Source organism: Mirounga angustirostris, unplaced genomic scaffold, assembly GCF_029215605.1.
Source record: "Mirounga angustirostris isolate CCGP_5_RB_7025 unplaced genomic scaffold, mMirAng1.0.hap1 SCAF_4, whole genome shotgun sequence".
NCBI classification, from domain to species: Eukaryota; Metazoa; Chordata; class Mammalia; order Carnivora; family Phocidae; genus Mirounga; species Mirounga angustirostris.
In genome coordinates this window covers 165,365,005-165,389,565 of record NW_026991712.1, presented here as the reverse complement: position 1 = coordinate 165,389,565, position 24,561 = coordinate 165,365,005, and the positions used below count along the sequence as shown (strand labels likewise).

At 47.2% G+C, this 24,561-nt stretch overlaps 1 protein-coding gene across 3 annotated transcripts; it reads right to left on the bottom strand.

Moving 5' to 3' along the window:
• Positions 1–266: 266 nt before the first annotated feature.
• AK2 (adenylate kinase 2) lies at positions 267–21,931 on the bottom strand. 3 transcript variants are annotated; one of them, XM_045898158.3, is made up of 7 exons: positions 21,755–21,926; positions 13,001–13,126; positions 10,576–10,686; positions 10,124–10,218; positions 4,861–4,933; positions 3,105–3,300; positions 267–1,165 (listed from the first exon to the last, which is right to left on the bottom strand). In XM_045898158.3, the coding sequence occupies exons 1-7, from the start codon at positions 21,851–21,853 to the stop codon at positions 1,161–1,163; spliced, it is 705 nt and encodes a 234-aa protein (XP_045754114.1). In that variant the 5' UTR covers positions 21,854–21,926; the 3' UTR covers positions 267–1,160. The 3 variants fall into 3 exon arrangements, with proteins under 3 accessions (XP_045754114.1, XP_064445597.1, XP_045754113.1); XM_064589527.1 differs by lacking the exon at positions 13,001–13,126 and having other exon boundaries at positions 21,755–21,931; XM_045898157.2 differs by lacking the exon at positions 267–1,165 and having other exon boundaries at positions 2,930–3,300; positions 21,755–21,928.
• Positions 21,932–24,561: the final 2,630 nt, after the last annotated feature.

Below are 24,561 nucleotides of genomic sequence, written 5' to 3'. Positions count from 1 at the left end.
TAAATGATTGGCTGGGATTCCTCACACCTCCTCTGAGCTCCAAGCAAGGTGTGGTCTCCACGAAGCCGAGCTGCCTTGTCCTGCCTGCATCTGAGCTGAGGCTCAAGAGGGTGTGGCTCATCTTATGAGCACACACTTGGACCTCCCTGCCTTGTGACTTCTAGTGACAAGAAGGGGCTTCCAAGCCAGATTCAGAATTCAATGCCTTTTTTGTTTCCTAGCCCAGATCCCAAAAAAATTCATCAAAAAAATGCCACAACAGGGGATACAAATTTTTAACATACTTTATTGATTTAGGGGCCAAACAAGGCAGCATATGGTCAGTTAAGAAAGGCACCTCATTGAAAATAATACATCACAGTGCTGACGAGTGATCCCAGCCACAGGATTTGAGGATGGAAAGGACAATCTTTGGATTATGTTGCTTAGGACACTTGCTCCTTTGTTAACAAGTGTCCCTTCCCACATCGTGGATGTAAGATGGTAAGAGTGCAGGGCTGCTGGGTGGCTGCTGGGAGCTGACCCATGAAAATGGGTGGACTGGCACACAGCAGTGTGTCATTAGGAGGGAGACCAGCCCCGCCTTCCCCACAACTCCAGTAAACGTGATTGGCTGAGCCACCGCCCCCATGAACACGCCCCACCCCCCATCTCTTTCCAACGTGGAGATGATCTTTTAATCTCATGGTGCGGAGAACCAGGGCTAGGAGTCAAAGCCTCCGCTGTTCCAAGCTTTCAGAAAGACAGAACAATAGTTTGACTTCCTGCATTCTTAGGCTGGCAACCCATGAGGCTCTGAGATAAAAACTGAGGTCTTAGGGCACTTGGCTTTAAAATATATTGTCACCAATCCACAGTAAATGAAACCTGGGTTCCTCAGAAACAATACTGTACCTCCCTATTTCTATTTACAGCCTCTAATCAGTTTGTTTTTTTTTAATTAATTTCACCCTTCCTCTGTACTTTTTCAGACTCCTCTAGGACATGTGAAGACGGCCTCACTACCACATTGCTGCTCTTCGTTACTCCTTTTGGGCCCTCATCATTCCTCCCTCTCCATCCTCACCCTGACCACCCCTCCCCTCTGCCCAGCACCTAAAGAGCAGGGATCACGCCGCGGGGTGATGAAGAGTGGTGCAGTCTCGCCTGGCCTTCTGTTACTAGGCTGAAATAGAGAGGAAACAAGAGAGAGAACAAAACGGGTTTTTAAAAACCAAGTAAATAACAGGAGGGCTGGCATGCATGCCCCAGCAACCAAATGCATCAGACACTGGACATTTCTGTCAGGAGAAAGCTCTCAATCCTGCTGAGGTTAAGGCTGTGTAATCAAATGAAGCAAAAATCTAAATCCTGACCACCCCCAAAAGGACATATGCATCCCGCATGTTCTAGGTTCACCAGCAGCCCAAATATGCGCACGTGAATGTAGATGGATGGGCAAAGATGACACACGTTCAATTAGCAAACATTCAAGGTCTGCCACCTCGAGGCCAAGTGCCTCAACTGTCCCCTGTGAAAGGGTAGTGGACTCCAGGATCTGTGAGGCCTCCCTCCCCCAGAGAAGGGCTCCAGACCCCTGCAGACACGGCTCATAGTTTTGGTTTCAGTCCTCTTCCTTGAAGTCATGTGCTTCCCAGAAATGCCCCACACCAGACTAGGTTTCTGTTCAGAATGGGCGGAGTTAGTTTACAGGCAGGGAAGCAAGGCAGAGCAGAACTAGCAGACGCTCACTTGAACCAGATCAAAGGGAAGCAAGATGGCCACGTACCCATGCCCAGCTTCCAGGCGGACTGGGGACAAGCCCTCTGACAGTTCCACAGACAGCAGCAGGAGACTCAGGTCAGATGAGGACTGGGACTCTAGAGCCCTCTGCACCAAGTCAGCAGATTATGCTAGGGCAGGCGGCATTTATTTACTGGGCCTGCCACTGGTTTTCCAATGTCTTTTCCAGAGGCCACCGTTTTGTGGCCTCTCCCAACAGTCTATTAATTCATCTGTTTGCCACAAGTCAAACGGCACAGCATGGACCTCAGGAGATGCTTAATAGTTGGGGGAGCTCAAGTTAGGAATAAAAGCTGGTTACTGTCATAGGTGATCTTATATTGGGTGATCTTTTCTTGGGGAGTCTGTGGACAGAGTCTGAGTTTAAAAGAGACACATCTGATTGAGGTTTCATATCCTGGGGAGACTGGGTTTGAGTAAACTCGAATGAAAACGAGGCCAAGAATAGATCACCTCCCAATCACTGTTTTGTTCATACTTGGAAAGGGAGGCAAACATTAAAAATGAAAACAAGCCTACCCTGGTCTCTTTGGGAAGTGGACTGGCTGCTCTCAGATGTCCAGCCTGGATGTTCAGAAGATAGTCTGAATTCAAAAGGACCGTCTACTTGGGTTCAATTCTTTGGCAACAATTCAGTTTTCACACACAGGTCCCAAATGATCCCTACTTTATAGCACTGTGATGCAGATCACAGAAATATTCCAACTCAGCCTGGATCTTTCTATGGTGATACCCTCTCCCAGTTATTTCTGAGATATGTAGCATAAATGCCTTTTCTTTCCATTTAGGGAAAAAATGAACCGACTCATGTGGCTTTTCATAGTGGGGTAGAAAACAAGTGGGATTCCATGCCAACATCTGCCACCGGGAACTTTGGCCCTGCTTGACTTTATGTGATCCTGGACTTCTACTCAGCTGTTGGAGATGGACTAGATACCATGAGGTTCTAGAACTGCGGTGCCCGGCAGATACCTGAGTTAGGTTATCTTGATAAAAATAAATAAAAATCAGGAGTATGCCTAAAGAAGTAAACAGCTGGTAAAGCAACCTTGCCTGTACCTTAGAAAGAAGGAAGAGTGTACATGTACTTAAGCCAATGACACACACACACACACACACACAGATGAGATGAGAGTTGCACACACGCTAAAGATACATCAAGCAAGTGCTTTTTTAATTGGTACAACAAATGGTATTCTTGCTGGCCTGAGGAAGCTTCCCTCTGCCTGCTCTGCAATTCCCACCCACTCCCTCAACAGGGATAGGTAGAAAGAAATTCCTTTTTTGGACTCAATGTTAGATAAACATAACCAAGTCTTTACATGTGGCTTTGGAGAAGGCCGCTAGGATGCTGGCAAACACGACATCAGGGGTCTGGGTGGCGTCGATGACAGAATGGATCCCTCGTTTCCTGTAGTAGTCCACCAGCGGGGTGGTCTGAGTGTGGTAGGCCTCCAGGCGGATTTTCAAGGCCTTCTCATTATCATCTGATCGGCGGACCAAGGGTTCCCCAGTGATCTGAGAACAGGAAGGGGGCAGTGAAAGTCTGGGACTGTTAGCAAGGTTTCCAGATCTGCGATGCTGTCTGCTCCCAAAGGCCATCGGAGGGAAAGACAGACAATCTAGATCCCCTCCACTAAAGGGCTCTAAAGAGCTTTGCTACTCCCGGGAAGTTGGTCCCAGGAGCAGACCAACCAGTCCAGAGGAGCCGGGGAGCCTGAGGCAGCAAAGCATGAGGAAGGGGGTTTGTGGGAGGAAGACGGGCAAGGGCCCTCTCTCACAGCTTCTGCTCAGGTTGCTTGGCTTCCAAGATGAACACTTCTAGGGTCAGAAGCAAGAAAGATAGAGGCTCCCGAGACCAGGAGAATACATCAAAATCAGACATGCATTCGCCATTGTGACCTTAGTCACCGAAGTCTTTGGTGTTTTCACTAGGGTGTTGGCCTTCAGCGTTCTGAAAGTGGCAAGTGGAGTGAGAAAGAACTCTGAACGGCAGAATTCCCGACCGTGGGAAATGTGACTAAGATGACGCGAAGGCTTGGAAACCTGTACGACCTGACGAACTTGTCTCAAGTGACAAAGGCAAACCCAGGAGATTCTTACTCTTGCCTGCATGTTCTAAAACAGACGAAATGGACTAGTTACGGCAAATGTTACCGCGAACATCTATGAGACCCTCCCTGTTACATCTGCAAGACTGTCAAGAGCCCTTGGCGATGTTAATCTAGCCCAAACAGTCTGAATCTGTAGGACGCAGCAGAGTCACCAGAGAGGGCACATTCTTTCGAAGTAGGACCCGTCAACACATTTCTCTTCAGTCCTGTTCTCCTAGCTTGGCTCTCCTTCTGGGCTTCCAAGAAGCCTTCTCCTGGGATTAGTCAACCATTGGGGTCACCGTGATACCAGAGAGGGGCTGCTCTGCACCAAAGACAGGTATAAACCGGGCCCTATGAAGTAGCCACTGCTGGTAGCTAGTCAAACAGTAAACCACCGGGGGAGCCGCTGTGTAGACAGAAGAGCCACAGCCCCTGTGATTTACTTGGTCGGTGATATTTCTCATGGTTAATAATATTGGTAGGGGGCGCTGGGGTGGCTCAGTCGGTTAAGCGACTGCCTTCGGCTCGGGTCATGATCCCGGACTCCTGGGATCGAGCCCCACATCGGGCTCCCTGCTTGGCGGGGAGCCTGCTTCTCCCTCTCCCACTCCCCCTGCTTGCGTTCCCTCTCTTGCTGTGTCTCTCTCTGTCAAATAAATAAATAAAATCTTAAAAAAAAAAAAATGGGGCGGCTGGGTGGCTCAGTTGGTTAAGCGACTGCCTTCGGCTCAGGTCATGATCCTGGAGTCCTGGGATCGAGTCCCACATCGGGCTCCCGGCTCAGCGGGGAGCTTGCTTCTCCCTCTGACCCTATCCCCTCTCATGCTGTTTCTCTCTCTCTCTCTCTCAAATAAATAAATAAATAAAATCTTTAAAAAAAAATAATATTGGTAGGAATAAAGGGAAGATGGAAAGAACAAAGAAGAGGAAGGAATAAAGGGGAAGGAAGGAAAAGGCAATTTCCTGTCCTGCGTTTACATACGTCATCTTTCATGGGTTCCTTTGGGGGGTTGAACTCCTCGTGGTAGGAACGGCCACTCAGAGGGTGAATCAGCCTGAAAGACAGCAAACGAACATGAGTCAGGTTGCCTGAAAGTATCCCTGCACCCCAGGGGTTTCCAAGTTGACAAGCAATGACAGAGGAGCTGGACGTGAGGACTTCACCGGGCACAGAACCCAGCTATAGGCGTTTCTTGCTTGGGAAGATAACTGGGCTTCCAGGAGAGCTTATGCCAGACGGAGTATGATTTCTACTTTGCTCCAACGTGATCAGTGCCTGGCTGCCAAGGCTGGCTTAAGTACCTAATTCAGGAACCAGGTGCTGGTCTCACACAGCCATTCAATCTATTCACCTACTCGCCCAATAAACGTTTACTAAGTGCTTAGTCCAATTCAGGCCTTATGCTGAATCCAGGGGCCACACTGCAAGGAGTCAAGAGCCCTGATCACAAACAGTGCTTATTCTAGTAGGAGGAACAAATGTGGAAAAAAACTAAAATAACTGTGACCCATCCTTTAATAGAGATTTGTGCAACATGCTACGGGGGCCAGAGGACAAAGAAGCTAACCCTATTTTCTATCCCAGTTTGGTTACAAAAACCAGAAAGGTGTGATGGAAAAATATGTATTGCAGATGCAAACACCACCAGACAGGGCAGCACCCCTTTGTGATCACGTAGATAAAAGGCGGCCCAAGCATCGGAGGGCCAAGCAATATGAACACTGGCTCCAGGAGAAATGACTCACTCGACAAGTCATAAAGTGCCCAAGAATAAAGCATTTAGCTGGCACTGAAAATGTAGCTGGGCACCCCATCTGTGCTGTGCCCCCTTGGGCTGCAAACCTGAGTTCCTGACTGGGAGTGGCCACACCATGGGAGCCCAGAAACCTAAGAAGGGAAGAAGGCAGGCCAAACCCTGCTAGCAGCCAGGGCCTGTCTAGTTTCCTAAGTTTGTGGCAACCCAGGCTTTCTTACTGAACGGATGTCTGCTCTCCTCATGAAGGTCTGTTATACCAGAGCTTCCCAACATTTTTCACCTCTTGGCACACGCAGAAATATTTATGCAGTACTTGTGTGCTTCCCCTCTGGAATAACCCAGGCCTACCCAGCTGCTCTGATGGCCGAGGGGATCGATATCTCAGCACATCAGCTGGGAAAGTCCAGGTCAGACTATCAAAGCCTGGGCAGGGGCGCCTAGGTGGCTCAGTAGGTTCAGCGTCCGACTCTTGGGTTTCGGCTCAGGTCATGATCTCAGGGTCGTAAGACTGAGCCCCGCATCAGTCACCACACTCAGTGCAGAGTTTGCTTGAGATTCTCTCTCCCTCTCCCCCTCCCCTGCTCTCTCCTGACAGCACACTTTCGGGGGGCCAAGTGGTCCATTTATTTACAGCATTGGTGGGGGAAAGGTGATGGCTGAGTAAAATAAGCTACACTGAGTGGTCTGACCTGTTAGGTGACAGGAGGTCAGGCCCTCTTTTATTTGAGTCGCTGGCAAGGTTCCTCTGGCGCCTCCACGGGGAGACCCAGGGAGAGGCTGCTGGGCTCAGCTACAGCTCTCCCTCTGCGAAGGGCTGCAAGCATGAGCCGTGGACCATGATTCTTCACCTTCTGGAGAGCACAAGGCACACAGCAACCACAGCAACCAGGCCGCGGCAGACACGACCCTTTCCCTGCCACATCCCTACATCTCTCGCTTACTCCGATTCCCTCAGCCCTCCAGTTACATACAGCACACTGCTCCTTCCCCACTCAGACTTCATTTAAAGGCTCATTCCCTAGAAGGGAAATGAAAGTAAGTCCAAGATCCAAGTTTTCAAAGTGGGATCGGCCTCAGCACCAACCGCAATAGCTCTAAGAGCCGGACCTAGCGATGGAGGGAGGGCGTGATGTGGAGGGGTCAAGGCTGGGGTTCTAGAGCCACTGCTGTCTTGAGTATCACACTTCAGATGCCTGTTTTCTCAGCTGTGAAGTGGGGATGACTTGAGACATCAGGACAGCCAACTGGTAGGATAATTAGTAGCCAACAGAGAGCCAACACTGAAAAAGTTAAAACTGCCAACCGCCAACCATAGGTATTCAAAACATAAAGTAATGACTCATAATATTGTCAGAAGTGAGGTCAGAGCTAATCAAAGATATTTACAGTGGGGTTTAATCATGTCAGATTTAAATAAGATCCAACTAGTTCCTGCCTCTTTGTCTTCCAACCATCTGTAGTGGACTAGAAGGCAGAAAGCGGGCTTCCAGTGCTAGTTCTGCCACTGACCCATAGAGGGAACTTGAAAACAACTTTACCAGCCTGGTGTGTCCTGTTTCTCCCTCTGTGAGGGAGAGGGTCATACCACGCCACTCACTCCCAAACCTAGACCCCTAGTCTTCTTCATCCTCTACAACAATCCTGTAGTTTGCTCTTCAGTATCTCTGTTCCCCACCAGCCAACCCCAGTTAAAAGCCTCCACATGGGGATCAGAATCAGCCTCCTAGGTGGGCTCTTGTCCGTTCCTCCTTTCCCCCAGTTTAGCCTGTATGCCAGGGCCAAACTAATGTTCTCAGAATGCTGTTCTTGCCATAACACCTCATGGCTTAAGAACATCCCATGACTGATATGCCTACCCTCTTCACCATGGCCAATCTTCCCCAGTCAAGCGCCCATCCGACCTTCCAACAGCACTTGTTCTGCCACCCAGCCCTCCAGATCCTGCCTCCGACTGTGGACAGACATTCTGCCACCAGCTCCAGCTAGAGGCCCTCCCCTAACCCATACTCATTCCCGCCTCTACTCTCTTCCCAGAGAGCCTCACCGAAATGCTCTCCATCCAGGAAGGCCATGTTTGACATTGCTCCTCTCCTAGGCAGCCTTCCCTTCCTGTTCCCAGGCTTGCTCCTTAGGACTACCCACTGCGCTAACAAGCCCAGGTTTCTTGTATGGCTTGTAGACTCTCTGAGGTCAGAGATGGGCATATTATTCTTCTCTACCCTCTCCTGGTCCCCTACCCGAGTCTAGTACGGTGCTACACACAGAATGGGCACTCAGGAACATGGGCCAATCGATGCAAAGGCCCCCAGGGTCAACTAGTACTGCTAACATCTGCTTTGTACATCAGGGACCCCAGCCCTGGTGATGTGCCTCCCTGTCAACCTTACCACTTCTTGGCCTGCCTCCACTTTGTCTGCTCTGCCAATGGGGACGCAAAAATACAGACGTTCCTGTATTGAAGGTGCCTATGAAATAGCTAGAAACAGGAAACCTGGACATTTGAACAAAAAAATTAATATAAGGTGGATCCACTGTATCTAATGTAGCCTCTCAGGAAAACACCTGTAACAGTCACCCCGCTGTCTGTTTCCATGTCTACCTCCCTCCTTGAAGATACGGACTGCAGGCACATGGAAAAAATGTGCAACCCCATGAGGAAATCAACTTAATAAAATTTACAACAAGGAAACATTTCCCCTCTAATTAAATCCAAAAGTTTACATGTACTATGGTGGTCACAGCATCAAATTAACAGCAGACAACTATAAAAAACCACACCTGTACCACAATAAGGGGACAAGTAAGTAAACGATGGCTCGTCTACTGTGAAATACCAAGCAGCAATTAAAAATAATGGCCATGGGGTGGGAGGATGGGTTAGCCTGGTGGTGGGTATTGAGGAGGGCACGTTCTGCATGGAGCACTGGGTGTTATGCACAAACAATGAATCATGGAACACTTCATCTAAAACTAATGATGTAATGTATGGGGATTAACATAACAATAATAATAATAATAAAAAAATAATGGCCATGAACGTCTGGTTCAAGACGGGAGGCTGACCACCTTCCCGAGACTCCATTAAAATGACTAAGGGATATAAAAGCCATAGCCCACAATAAAGATGAGAATGGGAGGAGGGTCTATTAATGGCCGAGAGCTTCCCACATATTTCTGGAAGGCACAAAGCAGATGGCAGAGCGGACAGTGATAGAGCGTAGAGGAAATTGTAGCCTAAAACAGAGGACCTTTCAGAGCAAACGTGTTCAGAAACAGAAGCATGTCTGTGTTCAATGGTGACTACTACAGAGAGACAAGTACTTTAAAGATTTTATTTATTTACTGTTTTTTTTTTTAAATTATAGTCTTTTTTTTTTTTTAAAGATTTTATTTATTCATTTGAGAGAGAATGAGAGAGAGAGCATGAGAGGGGGGAGGGTCAGAGGGAGAAGCAGGCTCCCGGCTGAGCAGGGAGCCTGATGCGGGACTCGATCCCGGGACCCCAGGATCATGACCTGAGCCGAAGGCAGTCACTTAACCAACTGAGCCACCCAGGCGCCCCTTTATTTACTGTTTTAAGTGAACTCTACCCCAACGCGGGGCTCCAACCTACAGCCCTGAGATTAAGAACTGCATGCTTCACCCACCGAGTCGGGCTGGTGCTCCAAGAAACAAGCACTCTATTTATTTATTTATTTTTAAAGACTTATCTATTTATTTTAGAGCGAGAGCGAGAGCGAGCAAGAGAAAGAAAGAGTGCGGGGGTGGGCAGAGGAAGAGGGAGAGAGAATCCGAAGCAGACTCCATGCTGAGCGCGGAGCCGGATCTCACAACTCTTGAGACCACGACCTGAGCCAAAGCCAAGAGACGGACGCTTAGTGGACTGAGCCACCCAGGCGCCCCGAAATAAGTGTTTGAAAATGAAACATGCGGCAAAGCAATAGTGGGTTTGGCTGAGGTGGCTGTACCATGAGCAAAATGTTCCTCCATTTTCTAAACTTTGGGTCAGTGGTCATATTATTTTCACACTACAAAACCTACAGCAAGGTATGGCAACTCCCAACCGAAACCAGATTTCAGGGCACTGGAGATAACCATGTAAGGAATGCAATCTTTCTGAAGCACCTACCGGAAGCAAGGCTCTGAACCATGCACGTCATGGTATCCAAAATGCGCAACACTTCCTCGAAGCAGGTCTTATTAACCCCACTCTACAGAGGAGGAACCAGCCTTGGAGAGGTTAAGAAACTTGCCTAGGGTCAGGGTTAAAAGGTGACAGGCCTGAGATGCTGTCTGACTTCAAATCCCTTGCTCTTCTTTCCACATATCCCTATCCCATGTCACCATGTCAATGGATGTCATCAAATAAGACCAACCCATGTTAAAATGGCAGTACGCTGCCTGGCTGGGATCGGGCAAGAGCAGCTCTGCTGGTCTGATAAAGCTCAGAGGAGGCAGGCCCAGGAGAGATCTTCAGAGGACAAATACCTTCCCGTGATTCTTCGGATCAGCAGAGAGTCCGGGATGCTGAATTCAATCACAGAGTCAAGCTTCTCTTTCCTCTTCTCCATGAGGTCATCGAGCTGCAAGAGAGTATACGGCCCACCTAAACTACCAGAGCTTGACTGGAGCCACCTCCCTCAAAGTGATTAAGAGATAACAGGCCGGGCGCCTGGGTGGCTCAGTTGGTTAAGTGACTGCCTTCAGCTCAGGTCGTGATCCTGGAGTCCCGGGATCGAGTCCCGCATCGGGCTCCCTGCTCGGCAGGGAGTCTGCTTCGTCCTCTGACCCTATCCCCTCTCATGTGTTCTCTCTCTCTCATTCTCTCTGTCTCAAATAAATAAATAAAATCTTTTAAAAAAAAAAAAAAAAAAAAAAAAAGAGATAACAGGCCAAGAGTTCGTTTTCATGCATCAGTGACACAAATTCAAGGCACCCACCATTTCTGCCTGCCTCACGGTCCGAGGGAAGCCATCTAGAAGAAAACCATTTTTGCATCGAGGGGTCTCCAAATTCTTCTCAATGAGCTCCACTACCATTTCATCGCTCACCTGGAAGTTAAGAACAAGACAGCCTTGGGCTCAAATCTGTTAATTAGGTGACATGAGCCCAACTCCAGGGCCACAAGTTTGTGTCTGTATAACCTGATTACCAAACAGCATGTTTTCTTGACCCCAAAGAAGCAAAACTTAGAGCAACTGTGGAGTGGCTCCACATTCCAAAGAAAATTCAGTTTCATGATTTTTGTCGTTGCCACATGTGTTCTCTTCACTTGAGATTCTTTTGTGTCCCAACAATCTGGGTGAGGGAAGAGGATCCCACTGCCTGTCACCTGGACAGGAGGCTTCCGTGTCTTAGGTCCTGAGGCCCTCTCTAGCCATTTGTCAGGATCCTTTCCATCAGATAATAGGTCATCAGCAAGCAGCTGTCTTCAAGGCACAAGAAAGATGAGGGCCTCTGGCTGAGAGATCACTGAGGAGGGCTCCATGGGAGAATGGGGCTCAACCAAAATGCAGAAAGGTACCAACTTTCCCTGTTTCACAATTCTGATTAGGCTAACAGTAAAGTGGTCCAGGCCATCCTGGACATGAGGTAACAGAGAAGGTCACTGAATTGGCAAGACTGGGTCAGAACCAAGGAAGTGAGGCGCCAGGCCAACACACCTCTTGGTCTCTCTAAAAGCCCCAATGAGGACCCTTCTCAGCTTCCGAAAACCGGTTTTCCTCCTAAGCTTTCATAGGAAGAGATGTTCCCTACCAGCATGACAGTGAAGGCTGCTAACGCTCTTATCTCCTGGGACTGCCTGTGAACTTGGGGACAAAGTACAAGCTCTGTGATGAAGTGAAGGCTGGAGATAAGCAATCTCATGGCCATAAGCCAATTTTTTCTCAGTACAAGATCTTCTCGCAAGACCCAAAGTCCAAAATATCTAGCTTTCTGACTTAGCTCAAGGTCTCACAAACACGAAGGGAAAGCTAGAGTAAAGGGGCAGGTGGGTGGGAAGGGGTACCCCGGATACAGCTATGCAATCTCAAAGCCTGCCGGGAGGTAATTCAGGGATAAAGGCAAAGCCCAAGGCCTTCCCCAACCAACATTCTAAGATATGAGAAGACCAGAGGGCCAAGCACAAAATGACTTCTGAAGGTGATTCCCAGATGATAAATATACCTTTTTCTCCTCCCATTCATCCAAAATGGTAAATCTGATCATCTTCATGTATGAACTTAAAAGAGGGAAATGTTGGGTGCCTGGGTGGCTCAGTCAGTTAAGTGTCTGCCTTTGGCTCCAGGTCATGATCCCAGGACCCTGGGATCAAGTCCCACATCAGGCTCCCTGCCCAGCGGGAAGTCTGTTTCTCCCTCTCTCTCTCTCTCTCTCTCTCTGTCAAATAAGAAAATCAAATCTTAAAAGAAACCAGGGAAAATGTTAAGGAAGCAAATGATTTGTAACTTTGTAAGTACTTGTAACACGGTGTATCTTCTTGCTCATGAATATTCTATACTATAACCATTGTTTCTGTAGTTTAAATGTTTTCTTGGTGTTCTAGTTTATTAAAATGCCTGAAGGTGACTCCCAGAGGCCAAGTCCCAGAATAACTCAGTTACAACTAAGCTCTGGCACTAATCAAAGAAGATTTATTAGATAATAGATTATAATAATCATCCCATTGGATCAACTGGACTAAAAACATAAGAAAATGCTATTATATCCCCCAAATAGGAGGAATTACTTCCGTCAGTCGCCAAGCAATCCACTATGAGAAACACAGAACACAGAACCACAAAAATAGAGTTAAAACACTCTGTGGTTTCCATCCTCTCCGGATACATCCTTGAGTTCTGGCCTAGGGATGGCAGTTTCATTTTTGGCTCTAAAACCAGGGCGTATTACAAGGCATCAGCACAAAGGGACCTCAAGAATACTGTAAACAGGGGCACCTGGCTGGCTTAGTCAGTAGAGCAAGCGACTCTTAATCTCAGGGTTGTGAGTTCAAGCCCCACACTGGGTGCAGAGCCTACTTAAAAATAAAATAAAAAATACACGTATAAAAAAAGAATACTGTGAATAAAATAAATGCCACACATTCAGAATGTACCATGTAACCTGCTACTCTAGAAGTTCATGTAGTTTGTGTTTGTTAGAACAGCCCGTAGCATAAGGCTGTCCGACAGAACTTTCTACAATGATGGAAATGAAATCTGTGCTAACAAACCCTTGAAATGCGGCAAGTGAGACTGAGCAGCTGAATTTTCAATTCAATTCAATCTAAATTAATTTTCATGGTTCCACGTGGCTGGTGGCCACCAAATGAGGCAGCACAGATGAGACTCAGGAATATCCATTCACTGGTACCACCAAACCTACCAGTTTCCCGGCATCCATAGTGGCCTTCAGCTTTTTCCCCAGTTCTGAGCCAGACGCCACCATGGCCCTCAGCATGTCCCCAGTAGCCAAATGGCAGACACAGAAGTTTTCGGCCAATTTGGGTGCCTGTTGCAGCGGGGGGGGGGGGGGGGGGGGGGGGAGATGAAAACCAAGATAGAGTTAACACTGAAGGCCCTGGCATCAGGCTGCCCAGGTGTGAACCTGGCCCTCCCACTCACTGGCTCTGTGAACTTTGGCAAATGCTGATTTCCTTACCTATAATAGAGATAAGAGTATCTGATGTTACATTCTAACGTAGAACAACTACAGGGTTACAGTAAGATTTCTACAACCTCATACCTGTAAAACACTGAAAACTGTGCCTAGCACACAGGAAGTGGTCATAAATATTAGCTATTCTCACAACTTCCACTAGACACACAAGCCTCAGTTTATAAATGGGAAGAATCAAAATAGCAGGATCAGTACCTCACAGGGTTGCTGCGAAGTTTGTTGGTTTATTTATTTATTTATTTTAAGATTTTTACTTTGAAGTAATCTCTACACCCAATGTAGGGCTCAGACTTCTGACCCCGAGATCAAGAGTCACCCGCTGTATTGGTGGAGCCGGCCAGGTGCCCTGGCTGCTGTGAAGCTGAAATGAGTTCACGGATATAAAGCACTCAGCACAATGCCTGGTATATAATGTGTTAAATGAATACTTCCCAAAGGAATGAATGTGCCACTGGGGCCTGGGAGGCAGCTGGGGGCCGTGTGAGGAATGCGGGTTTCCCCCCAGGCACACCTAGTTCTTCCTCTTTCCTCTCAGAGCCTCAGTTTCCTGGTCCGTTTAAAATGAAGGCAAAAAGGCTCCATCTCAGAAAGTAGCTCTGAGGACCAGATAGGATACATAAAAAGAGCATTTGGCTAACAGTATATACTTACATAGTAGTTTCAGGAGGCAGAATAGCCTTTGGTTAAGAGCATGGGCTTCAGAGTCAAAAGTCTTGGGGTTCAGACACCAATCACTAGATATGTGACTTGAGAAAAATTATATCACTTTACTACTTTTCAAATTTCCTCTAAGTCAAATGGAAACAGTAGCAGGACCTCCATCACTGGGTTGTCGGGATCAAATGGAGTTCGACATATATACATAGGGACAGGCAGAGCAAATACTCAATGAACATTAGCTGGTACTGTAAACCCTGCCCTAATTCCATGTTCATTCATACAGAAAGAAAATACTGGTGCCTCTTCCAAGAACCCTGCTGGGGGCCAGGAAAACAAAAGACATGGACCTTGGCCTCTACAGCCTCCTAGTTTGGTGGACAACACAGCAGAATAAAGACTAGAACAGGAAGAAACTCTGGACAGTCCAACGGGGATGGCAACCCACCCCCCACCCCCCCACCCCCCGCCACGCAGAATTCACAAGGAATAGAATCAGTTCAAGAAGCTTAATACTTAGCATTCTGGTTCAATTGTTTTATAAAATAAGTAGGGTTGGTTCTTTTTTTTTTTTTTTTTAAGATTTTATTTGACACAAAGACAGAGAGCACAAGTAGGCAGAGCAGTAGACAGAGGGAGAGGGAAAAGCAGGCTCCCCGCTGAGCAGGGAGCCCGATGTGGGGCTCAATCCCAGGACTCTGGGATCATGACCTGAGCCGAAGGCAGACGCTTAACTGACTGAGCCATCCAGGCACCCTAGGGTTGGATTCTTATTCAAACCAGTGCACTGGGAGTTTTCTTAGTTGCATACAGAAAAGGGAAATAGATGGGGCTCAGTGTAGCAAATTCTAGTTTGTGATTCATGGGCTGGTTCAGTTCAAGCAAAGACATGACTTCATAACAAAATGGAATCCAGATGAAGAAGGTGTTAAAAACTGCACTTTGGAAAACCAATGAAGATCAGGACCCCCTGGCAGTGGTGGTCCTCCAGGCTGGCATGGTGGCCACATACCCCAGAGAACTGAGCTCTTCTGCCAATCTTTCTCCTTGGTTGTTGAAGTTAACTTGGGTGAACATTTTGGAGATCAGGCTTGTTCAAGGAGGAAGGCTGACCCGAACACCATAGATGAGCTCTTACCACAGAACCTAACTGTTCTATTTTCATCACCCCCAAACTGCAGGATTCTTATGTGCTGTTCTGGATGATGGGATTCTATAGCTGTGTGGAAGAATGTTCCACTAGGGGAGACATGGCAAGGCAGAAGAATAATTCCTTCATGCTCTGCCGGCTGCACGGGAGTCAATGTGGTGACTCTGGAGTCAGATTTACACAGGAATCCTGGCTAAGGCATTCAACAGCTGTGTGACCTTGGGCCAGTTACTTAACTTCTCAGCATCTGTTTCCTCACCAGTCAAATGGGGATGTGTACTTCATTGGGCTGTTGTGAGGATAAAAGGAAGGAAGTACCCAAAACATTAAGACACACAGTAGGCATTTAATAAAAGACCTCCTTCCGGGCGCCTGGGTGGCTCAGTTGGTTGAGCGGCTGCCTTCGGCTCGGGTCATGATCCTGGAGTCCCTGGATCGAGTCCCGCATCGGGCTCCCTGCTTGGCGGGGAGTCTGCTTCTCCCTCTGACCCTCCCCCCTCTCATGTGCTCTCTCTCATTCTCTCTCTCTCTCAAATAAATAAATAAAATCTTAAAAAAAATAAAAATAAAAAAAAATAAAAGACCTCCTTCCATGGTCTTTCTTTTTTGCATTACTCTCTACTTGCAAACTATAGAAGCAGCCTGATGAAATAACTTTATTATATTCCCCTCACACGTCAAGCTTATGCTTTAGAGCACTGCTTCTACTCCAAATCACCTGGTTCCACAGGGTGGGGCCTGAGCACCTGCGTTTTTAACAAGCTTGCGGGCCTGGCTGTTCTGTTGGCCCCTGGCCCACACTCCTGGCTGCTGAGGCCCTGAGCCACTATGTCTCACTGACCACGGACCGAGAAATAGGCTCATCACCTCTGTGAGACCCTGTGGGGGAAGGCGGGGGGGCTTTTGGGGTGCACGGGTAAGAATGGCTAAAACCACCAGAGAGGCAGCATGGAGGGTTTAATGTTCTTGGTCTTCAGTGTATTATCACCATCATTTGGGGCACATGCTAAAAATACAAAGCCAGGCCCGCCCTTAAAGTTTATGCCTGAGCGGTTCTCAGGCGGCACCCTGGGGATTCTGATGCACAGTTCGTGAAGCCCTGGGGCAATGGCACAAGACTGGGTTCTTGGTGGTACAGATCTGGATTGGAAACTGGGCCCCACAATTTACGCACTGTGCCCCCCTGAACAAGTTATGCAGCCTTCTTAAGGCCTCAGTGTCTTCATCCCTGGAGTACAGATAATAATGTCTACTTTCAGAGTTGTTATGGGGATTTAATAAAATTATGTATGCAAAAGCATTCAGCATAGTGCCTGGCATTTAGGGAAATAAAGGGAAACTATTAGGTGTTGAGGTCTGATTTAATCTCAAACTCATGTATTTTTTCACCTTGAAATTATTTCTCTGCCTCCAGTCTTTCCCACTCCCATGTCCCATGCTCCTGAATAGGTAGCTGGAATCAACTCCTAATACTGTCAGGCGTGGGGCACCCCCCTGCCCATCCCCAACACACACATACACACACACACACACTCAGAAGCCTTCCATGTCTCCTTAGTGCAATACGGGAGAAGTCCAAATACCTTAGTCTAGCGTTCAGTATCCTCCATAATAACTTCCTACACCTCCAAGCTCTTCAAATTTACCCCCACAGATCCCCCCCATCTATATGCCTTGCACCACTGCAAACAGCAGCTCTATGTATGATTCCCAAATACATAACATAAGTATCTCTGAGGACTTTGGCTTCTCTCCCTTCTACCCTTCCCTGTAGGCAAATTCTGAGCATATCTCTCCCCAAATACTCCCAACTCCTTCTTCCTCTGATAAGGACTCATCAACATCAGCTAACTTTGAGTGTTTGCAACATGCCAAGCAATTTTCCCATGCACTGTTTTACTGTATTTAGCATGCATGATATACAACAAACCCATGAGGTAGGAACTATTTTTAATCTGTATTTTATAAATGAAATTCAGAGGCTAAATTGCCCAAGATCACATAGCTAGTAACAGCAAAGCTGGCGAGCCCTATCTCTTATCCATATTACAGGGCCTTATTAAAAACACAATATCAGGGCACCTGGGTGGCTCAGTTGGTTAAGCAACTGCCTTCGGCTCAGGTTATGATCCTGGAGTCCCGGGATCGAGTCCCGCATCGGGCTCCCTGCTCGGCAGGGAGTCTGCTTCTCCCTCTGACCCTCCCAACCCTCCCCCCTCTCATGCTCTCTCAGTCTCTCTCTCAAATAAATAAATAAATAAAATCTTAAAAAAACAAAAAACACAATATCGACCACAGAGCCTGAATGGCTGTCCTTGGAGAAAGGGTGTGTGTGTGCACGCGCGTGCACACGCACACGTCTGTGCACACATGCGCCTGGAAGGGAGCACACGGAGAATTTCACCACGCTCGCAACATTCTGTTTCTTGATATGGATGTAAGCTACACAAGTGTAATTGTGAAAACTGACATTGTGAAAATTCATCAAGCTGCTCACTTATGATATTTGTACCTTTCTCCACGTATCTTTTACCTCAATAAAAAGCTTTTTAAAAAGCACCGAACCATGAGAGACGATGGTCTCTGAAAAACAAACTGAGGGTTCTAGAGGGGAGGGGGGTGGGAGGATGGGTTAGCCTGGTGGTGGGTATTGAGGAGGGCGCGTTCTGCATGGAGCACTGGGTGTTATGCACAAACAATGAATCATGGAACACTACATCTAAAACTAATGATGTAATGTATGGGGATTAACATAACAATAAAATTTTTTTTTAAAAAAAGCACAGAAACCTGTGTTTGAATATCGGCTCTGCCTCTTAACTTACTATGTAACCTTAGGCCAGTGATTTTTTGAGACTATTTTCTCATCTATAAATTGGGGATAATATTACCGACATTCCTGGCTGGGTAGGAGGAAGAGTGGAACACTCTTGACAAATTATAGTTCTTGTTCTAACCCTGAACTACCCTAGTATTTGTCAGAGTCACTCATCTGACACTTTGCACATGGTACTTTGCACTGGTATGCACTGTGTGCATGCATATTCATTTCTGCCTCCTCATCCAGACTAATATCAATAGTGTAAGATGGCGACTCTGCTCAGGAATCAGTCAGGAGTTCAAATCCGACCTTTGCTACGTCTTTATTTATATCCTGGGGCAAGATCAGCTTTTGGGCCTCAGTTTATCAGTAAAAAAGGTATGGATAACAATAGGACCTACCTATTAGTAGGGTTGCAGGGTTAAATCAGATAACACATGTGAAATCTTTGACTAGGGGCCTGTCACATAACCGAGCAAAGGGTGACTATTTTGTTCTATTTTGTTGTGTTGTATCCTCTTGAGGGCAAGGGCTGCTCTCCGCATCTCTAACACCAAAACTATCGGGTAGGAGAAAAATCTAACCCAGGGTAGGAGATAGCAACAGAAAGAGCAGGGGCTTTGGAGCCGTTCAGATGGAGGATCTGCCAATTACTTGCTATGTAAACTAGAGAACAGGCCCTTTGAACTTTAGTTTCTCTAACTGTAAAAAGGGGAATAAGAGTATGGGTCTCACAGAGGTGTATCGCTGCACTGACAGAGCTGATGGAGATGACCTGCAAGATGAAGAACTGGTATAAGCTGGACGCATGGAAAAAACCGTGAACAGGGCTGGCAGAGAAAACAGGAAATACACCTTGGTCATGCTATCTGGGAGCTGCTTTAAAATAATTTGTGAAGGGAGAGTGGGTGGGGAAGCAGTGGCCACCAGCTGATGGTTGTTGGGGCTGGGTAATGGGTACATGGGGACCAGTCCTCTTTTGTATTCAAACTCAGGGCACCTGGGTGGCTCAGTCAGTTAAGTGTCTGACTCTTGATTTCGGCTCAGGTCATGATCTCAGGGTGGTGAGATCAAGCCTCGTGTTGGGCTCTGCACTAGGCATGGAGCCTGCTTAAGATTCTCTCTCTCAGGGTGCCTGGGTGGCTCAGGCATCAAGCGTCTGCCTTTGGCTCAGGTCATGATTCCAGGGTCCTGGGATCAAGCCCCGTATCGGGCCCCCTGCTCAGCGGGAAGCCTGCTTCTCCCTCTCCCACTCCCCCTGCTTGTGTTCCCTCTCTCGCTGGGTCTCTCTCTGTCAAATAAATAAACAAATCTTAAAAAAAAAAAAAGTTTCTCTCTCTCCCTCTCCCGTACCCCACATGCCCCCCCCATCTCTCATGTGCTTGCTCTCTCTCTCTCAAAAAAAAAAAAAAATTTAAAAAAAATTTAAAAACCCCACAAGTTCTTCAAAAAAAAAAGTTAGGGGGTGCCTGGGTGGCTCAGTCAGTTAAGCATCTGCCTTTGGCTCATCTGCCTTTGGCTCATGATTCCAGGGTCCTGGTATCGAGCCCTGTGTTCTCACTCTGCCCTTGGCACGCCACCCCCCCCCATCTTGTACTCTCACTCGCTTCCTCTCTCTCAAAATAAATAAATAAAATCATATATAATATATATATATAAAAAGTTAGGCAGTGGCGCCTGGCTGGCTCAGTTAGTGGAGCATGAGACTCTAGATCTTGAGGTTGTTGAGTTCAAGCCCCACGTTGGGCGGGGGGAGGGTAGAGCCTACTTAAAGAAAAAATAAATTTAAAAAAAAAGTTAGGATGTGTCTGTAGACTAAATACTTCTGGAGGCTGCCACTTTGCAACCTCTGATTTATGAACACTGCTGTTTTTCTAAAACTCCATAAAACTACAACCATTAGTATTCCTATTATCCCACTTATGAAAAGAAAGGTGTACGGAGGTTAAAAGACTTGTTTCCTCAAGTCCCAGTTACATCCCCTCCACTTCCAGAAAGCCTTCTCTGACCAATGCCTGCTGTATGCACACCCTTATAAATCAGCTCATAAGTATAATTTCCTTCAAAACTTCCTGAATACATCCCCCTTTACACTGAAATACATCCGAGTTGGGGGGAGAGGAATGTGTAAGATGAGGAAGTCAATAATTATTGAACGCCTATGATGTGCCAGGTTGTCATTTAGGTACCTAGGGGTGCTTTACACATGTATATAACACAATCTTCCAATATCCTTGTCAGCTTTTGGTCTACATGAGTAAAGACCTTATCAGTCTTGTTCACTGCTCTAGCTCCAATGTTTGGTACTCATGAAATGTTGAGTAAGTAAGGTAGGTATTATCACTATTTTTCAGGTGAAAACATTTAGGCTTAGAAGTTACAAAGCTTGCTAGACTATAATACCCTTGTCTCAGCACTGAGATGGATTGTTCATTATGCAACTAATGAAATTATTAACTTCCGTCTGAACTAAGAAAAAATAGTTGATGCATTTGAGCTACCATGTTTATACTCACTCACAGCAAATGTTTGTAGAGTCTGGGATTAAACATTCCTAGGCTGCAGTTTCCCTAATAACAGAGGGTGGTAGCAACAGGAAAAAGACTTCAAAGTTACTGAGGTCAAGGGGATTAGGTAACAGTGAGTTCCGAGGATGAATCAGCTCCAGCTATAGAAAAGGGAAAGTGGTCGTTCTTGACCTAGTGCCCGAAGCCAAAAAGCAACTATCACAGGAATGAGCTGAATCTCCCAGACTTCCCTTGTCATCACCCACATTAATCTGTGTCCTTCATCTATTGCCAACCCCATCAAGTGCCAAGTGATGTGCTGGGTACCAGAGGGGTCCCAAGAATGAGTAAGACAAGATCTTTTCAAGTGCTAGGAAAAGTGGGCACACAGCTGTCCTCAGAACACTATTCACTTAGGCGCTCAGACTTTCAGGAATTCCCTCTTAAGAACCTAACAACCAAAAAGAACCTGTGGCCTGGGGAGCAATGCCAGACCTTATGCAGGAAGGGGACACTGATAATCCAACCTATGGGCTTCCAAATCTTAAAATGAGATCATAAATTCCAACTCTGATCTATGGGTCCATTACAGCCCAGACACCAAGTGAGGCCCCACAGTCAGCTAAGGTAGAAGGTAACTTTAGACTCCATACTCCTGGAGTCCTATGATTCCTGAGGTTCCAGACTGCATGAAGTCAATTTCGCTATCTTGGGAAAGCAACCTGACCTCTCTGGGCCTGTTTTCTTATCTGTATATTGAGGTACCCTCTCCCATTTCACCAACTTAACTGGCTCACGCAGGTCATACCTCATTTCTCTTAGAACTCCTACTAATCAGCACATACCAGCTCCCCCCCTGCCCCACGTGCCGGAGATGCTCCTCCACCTTCATCATTAATCCTAACAAGCAAGGTCCCCTACCCGGAATGCCTGGAACATAACCCTGGACAATCCACTCCCATATGGCAGGGAATCTGGGGTCCCTGACTCCACTCAGGCTGTAATCTAGATGCCTCAACCGAAGGCTCACCCTACCACTCAAACCCTCTCTGCTTTTAATCCCTTAAGGGATCCGTCCTTTGATTTTCCCAATATGACACCTCAAGTCCAGATCCCTCCAGAACGCTAATCCTAACTCAGACTTCCCCCGATCTCCAATTGGACCCTCTCCCAAACGCCTTAGCAGAACCCAGACGCCGGCCAGGAGCCCCCACACCCTCCCCAGGCCTAAGCCCACGGTCGCGCTCCAAGGCGATCCGGACCTCCGGCCGTCCTGACCTTGGAGTTCCACAAGCCCCGCCGCCAAGCCCGGCCCTGCAGCTCACCTGGGTACCCTTGCCGGCCCCGGGCGGCCCCAGCAGCACGGCCCGGATGCCTTTAGGACACTCTGGGGCCGCTTCGGCCGCGGGGACGTTGGGAGCCATGGCCGCCAAGCCTCTCTCCGCTCAACCCGCCAGCACACACCTCGCAGGTTCACCGCTTCCAGTCTAGCTCGCCGCGCACGCCACGCACGGCCCGCTCGCCGCTAACACTGGTCCGCCGCCACGTCCGTCAGGTCGCTCCGCCCGCCCCTGAGGGTGACGGACACTTCAACTTACCAACCATACGGCGATACTGGAGAAGGCTGCTTTTGATTGGACATAATCGGAACGGGAGTAAGGAAGGGGCGGGCCATCATATTCGCCGGGAGGCGGGGGTGTGGGGGGGTTGGGGCTCGCGGCGGGTGTGCGGAGTGGGCGGGAAAAAGTGAAGCAAGACCAAAGGCCCGGCTGGGAGTTCCAGGTTGGCACTGACAGTTAATGACACTGGCAACTCCGGTGAAGCCCTATGAAATTACCTCTGGGAGTGCAAATGGGTGAAATCAGTCTTAGAAGACAAATTGATAATATGTATCCAATATCCTTTGGCCCAACAACTGCACTTCCAGGAATTCAAGATATAATCAAAGAAAGATATGCGTGAAGATTTGTGTAACAAAGATACTACTTGTAGCACTTAAGTCAGCCAGAAAGCCTCAAATAAGCAAACCAAAGAACAAAACAAAAACAAAGGCAATATCCCAAACGTTCAACAAGAGATAGGTTAAATAGATTGCAACAAATTTGTTTACTGAATTCCCCCCATTGTATAACATATTTAAACACATGGGAAAATGTTCACCAAACAGGATACAAAATTACAGTTACAACAAAATCCCACCTTCGAGTTACAAGCGATGATCTCTGTACACTGTGATTATAGGAGCCTCTCCCCTTCTTTGTGCATGTTTATATTTTCGTTCTATAATAAAGTTCCATAATAAACAGATACTACTTTTATAATAAGAAAACAACCTTTTTAAGTCAGGAAAGGGTAGTTTTTCTCAAAAGAGATAAGCTTCTCTTGGATAGGAAAAGCATTTCTACAGCTTTTTGGTTGCGGGAGTTTCATCCACACCCCCTATGAAGCAATCCCTGAGAACCTGGCAAGACCAGCCCCAAGGGCCCCTTTGGACCTATAGTCAGAGTGTGATTATGAAACAATTATGTTTCCCCACAGGCCCTTAGCAACTCATTTTCTACATCCTGGTGGTGAATTTGCTCTCCCTTCAGTGTGGTCGCTTCTATTTTACCTCACAAAAGAAATGAACATTTATTCCCCCTCTTCACACTGGACTTCTACAAGGTGCCTGACCTTGAAAGAGGCAGAGATTGTTAAACCCATTTTTCAGGGAAATATGCAGTGGTTAGCCCAGAGCCACATAGTGGCAGGGTCACAATTAAGACTGTGGATGATGAGCTGGTGCCCCAGAGAGCACAGGGTTTGTGGGGTGAGGGGGAGGGTAAGGAACAAGCACATTTTTTTCTGGTGGAAGCTCCTATGTAGCCAACATTCACTTCACTCCAAGAAAGCCAGAGTTTATCGAGGTTTGCTGTGCCCAGGGCACCAGGCAAAGGGCATAGGAGCAGTCTTCCCTTTCTACCCCCAATCCCTACAGTGATTTCTACCAGGCACGGATCCCTCAGGAAGGAAAGCAACTGAGACGATACAGAAACAACACAGTGTAAAGTTTACTCATTCAAATTTTAATAATGTCCTAGTCTTTGGGGGCATACTAAAGACCATAAGGGGGATATTGATAGCCCTGGGGAAGGAAGGAGTACTTCATTCATTTATTCACTCAACTTAATTTGTAATAATAACTGCTACCATCTACTTATTATTGGGTACTGCATGCCAGCCCTGTGCTGACACTTTACATGTATTACCTCATTTAATTTGCACATAAACTATATATGTAATTACTTTATTTTCTGCATTTTTTTAATAGAGGAAATTAAGACACAGAGAGGTGAGCCTATGGCTGAGCAGATCTAAGCTCAGGTCTGTCTGACTGGCTGGTGCCCAGCAATGCCAGATAACAAGTCAGGCAGTTTCTGCTGATGTGGGACTCACAGTGTAGCTGGGATCCTGGATGTTTCTGTGAAAGAGATGGACCTTGAAAGATACAGAGGATTTGGCTTTGGGGTGGAGGACATTTCAGGCTGAGAGAACATTCAAATCAAACCATCAGAGGTGTGTGTGAGAGAGAGAGAGAGGGAGAGTAGAGTGTGCTGTAGATTTTATCCAGTGGGCTTTGGGGAATTGGAAAGTTTCTTAGGTAGAACCATCATGACCAGATTCACATTTTATAAGGATCAGTTGCAGGACAGACTGGAGAGGAGAGAAAGAGATGAATGCAAGACAAGCTAAGAAATACTTCTGTTCGTGTTTTGTGGTAGGCAGAACAATCGCCTCTCCACTCCCCCCCAAAGATGTTCACGTCCTAATCCCTGAAACTTGTGACCATGTTGCCTTACATGGCAAAAGGGACTTTGCAGATGTGATTAAGTTAAGGATTTTGAGATGGAGAGGGATTATCCTGGATTATCTGGATGGACCCAATATAATCACAAAGGTCCTCATAAGGATAAGAGGGAGGCAGGAGAGCCAGAGAAGGAGGCGTGATGACACAAGCAGAGGTCAGGGTGGTGTGATTGTTGACTGGGGACCACAAGTCAAGGAATGATGGCAGCCTCTGAAGCTGGAAAGGCAAGGAGACGGACTTTCCCCTAGGGTCTCCAGAGGAAACACACCTCCTGCTGATACCTTC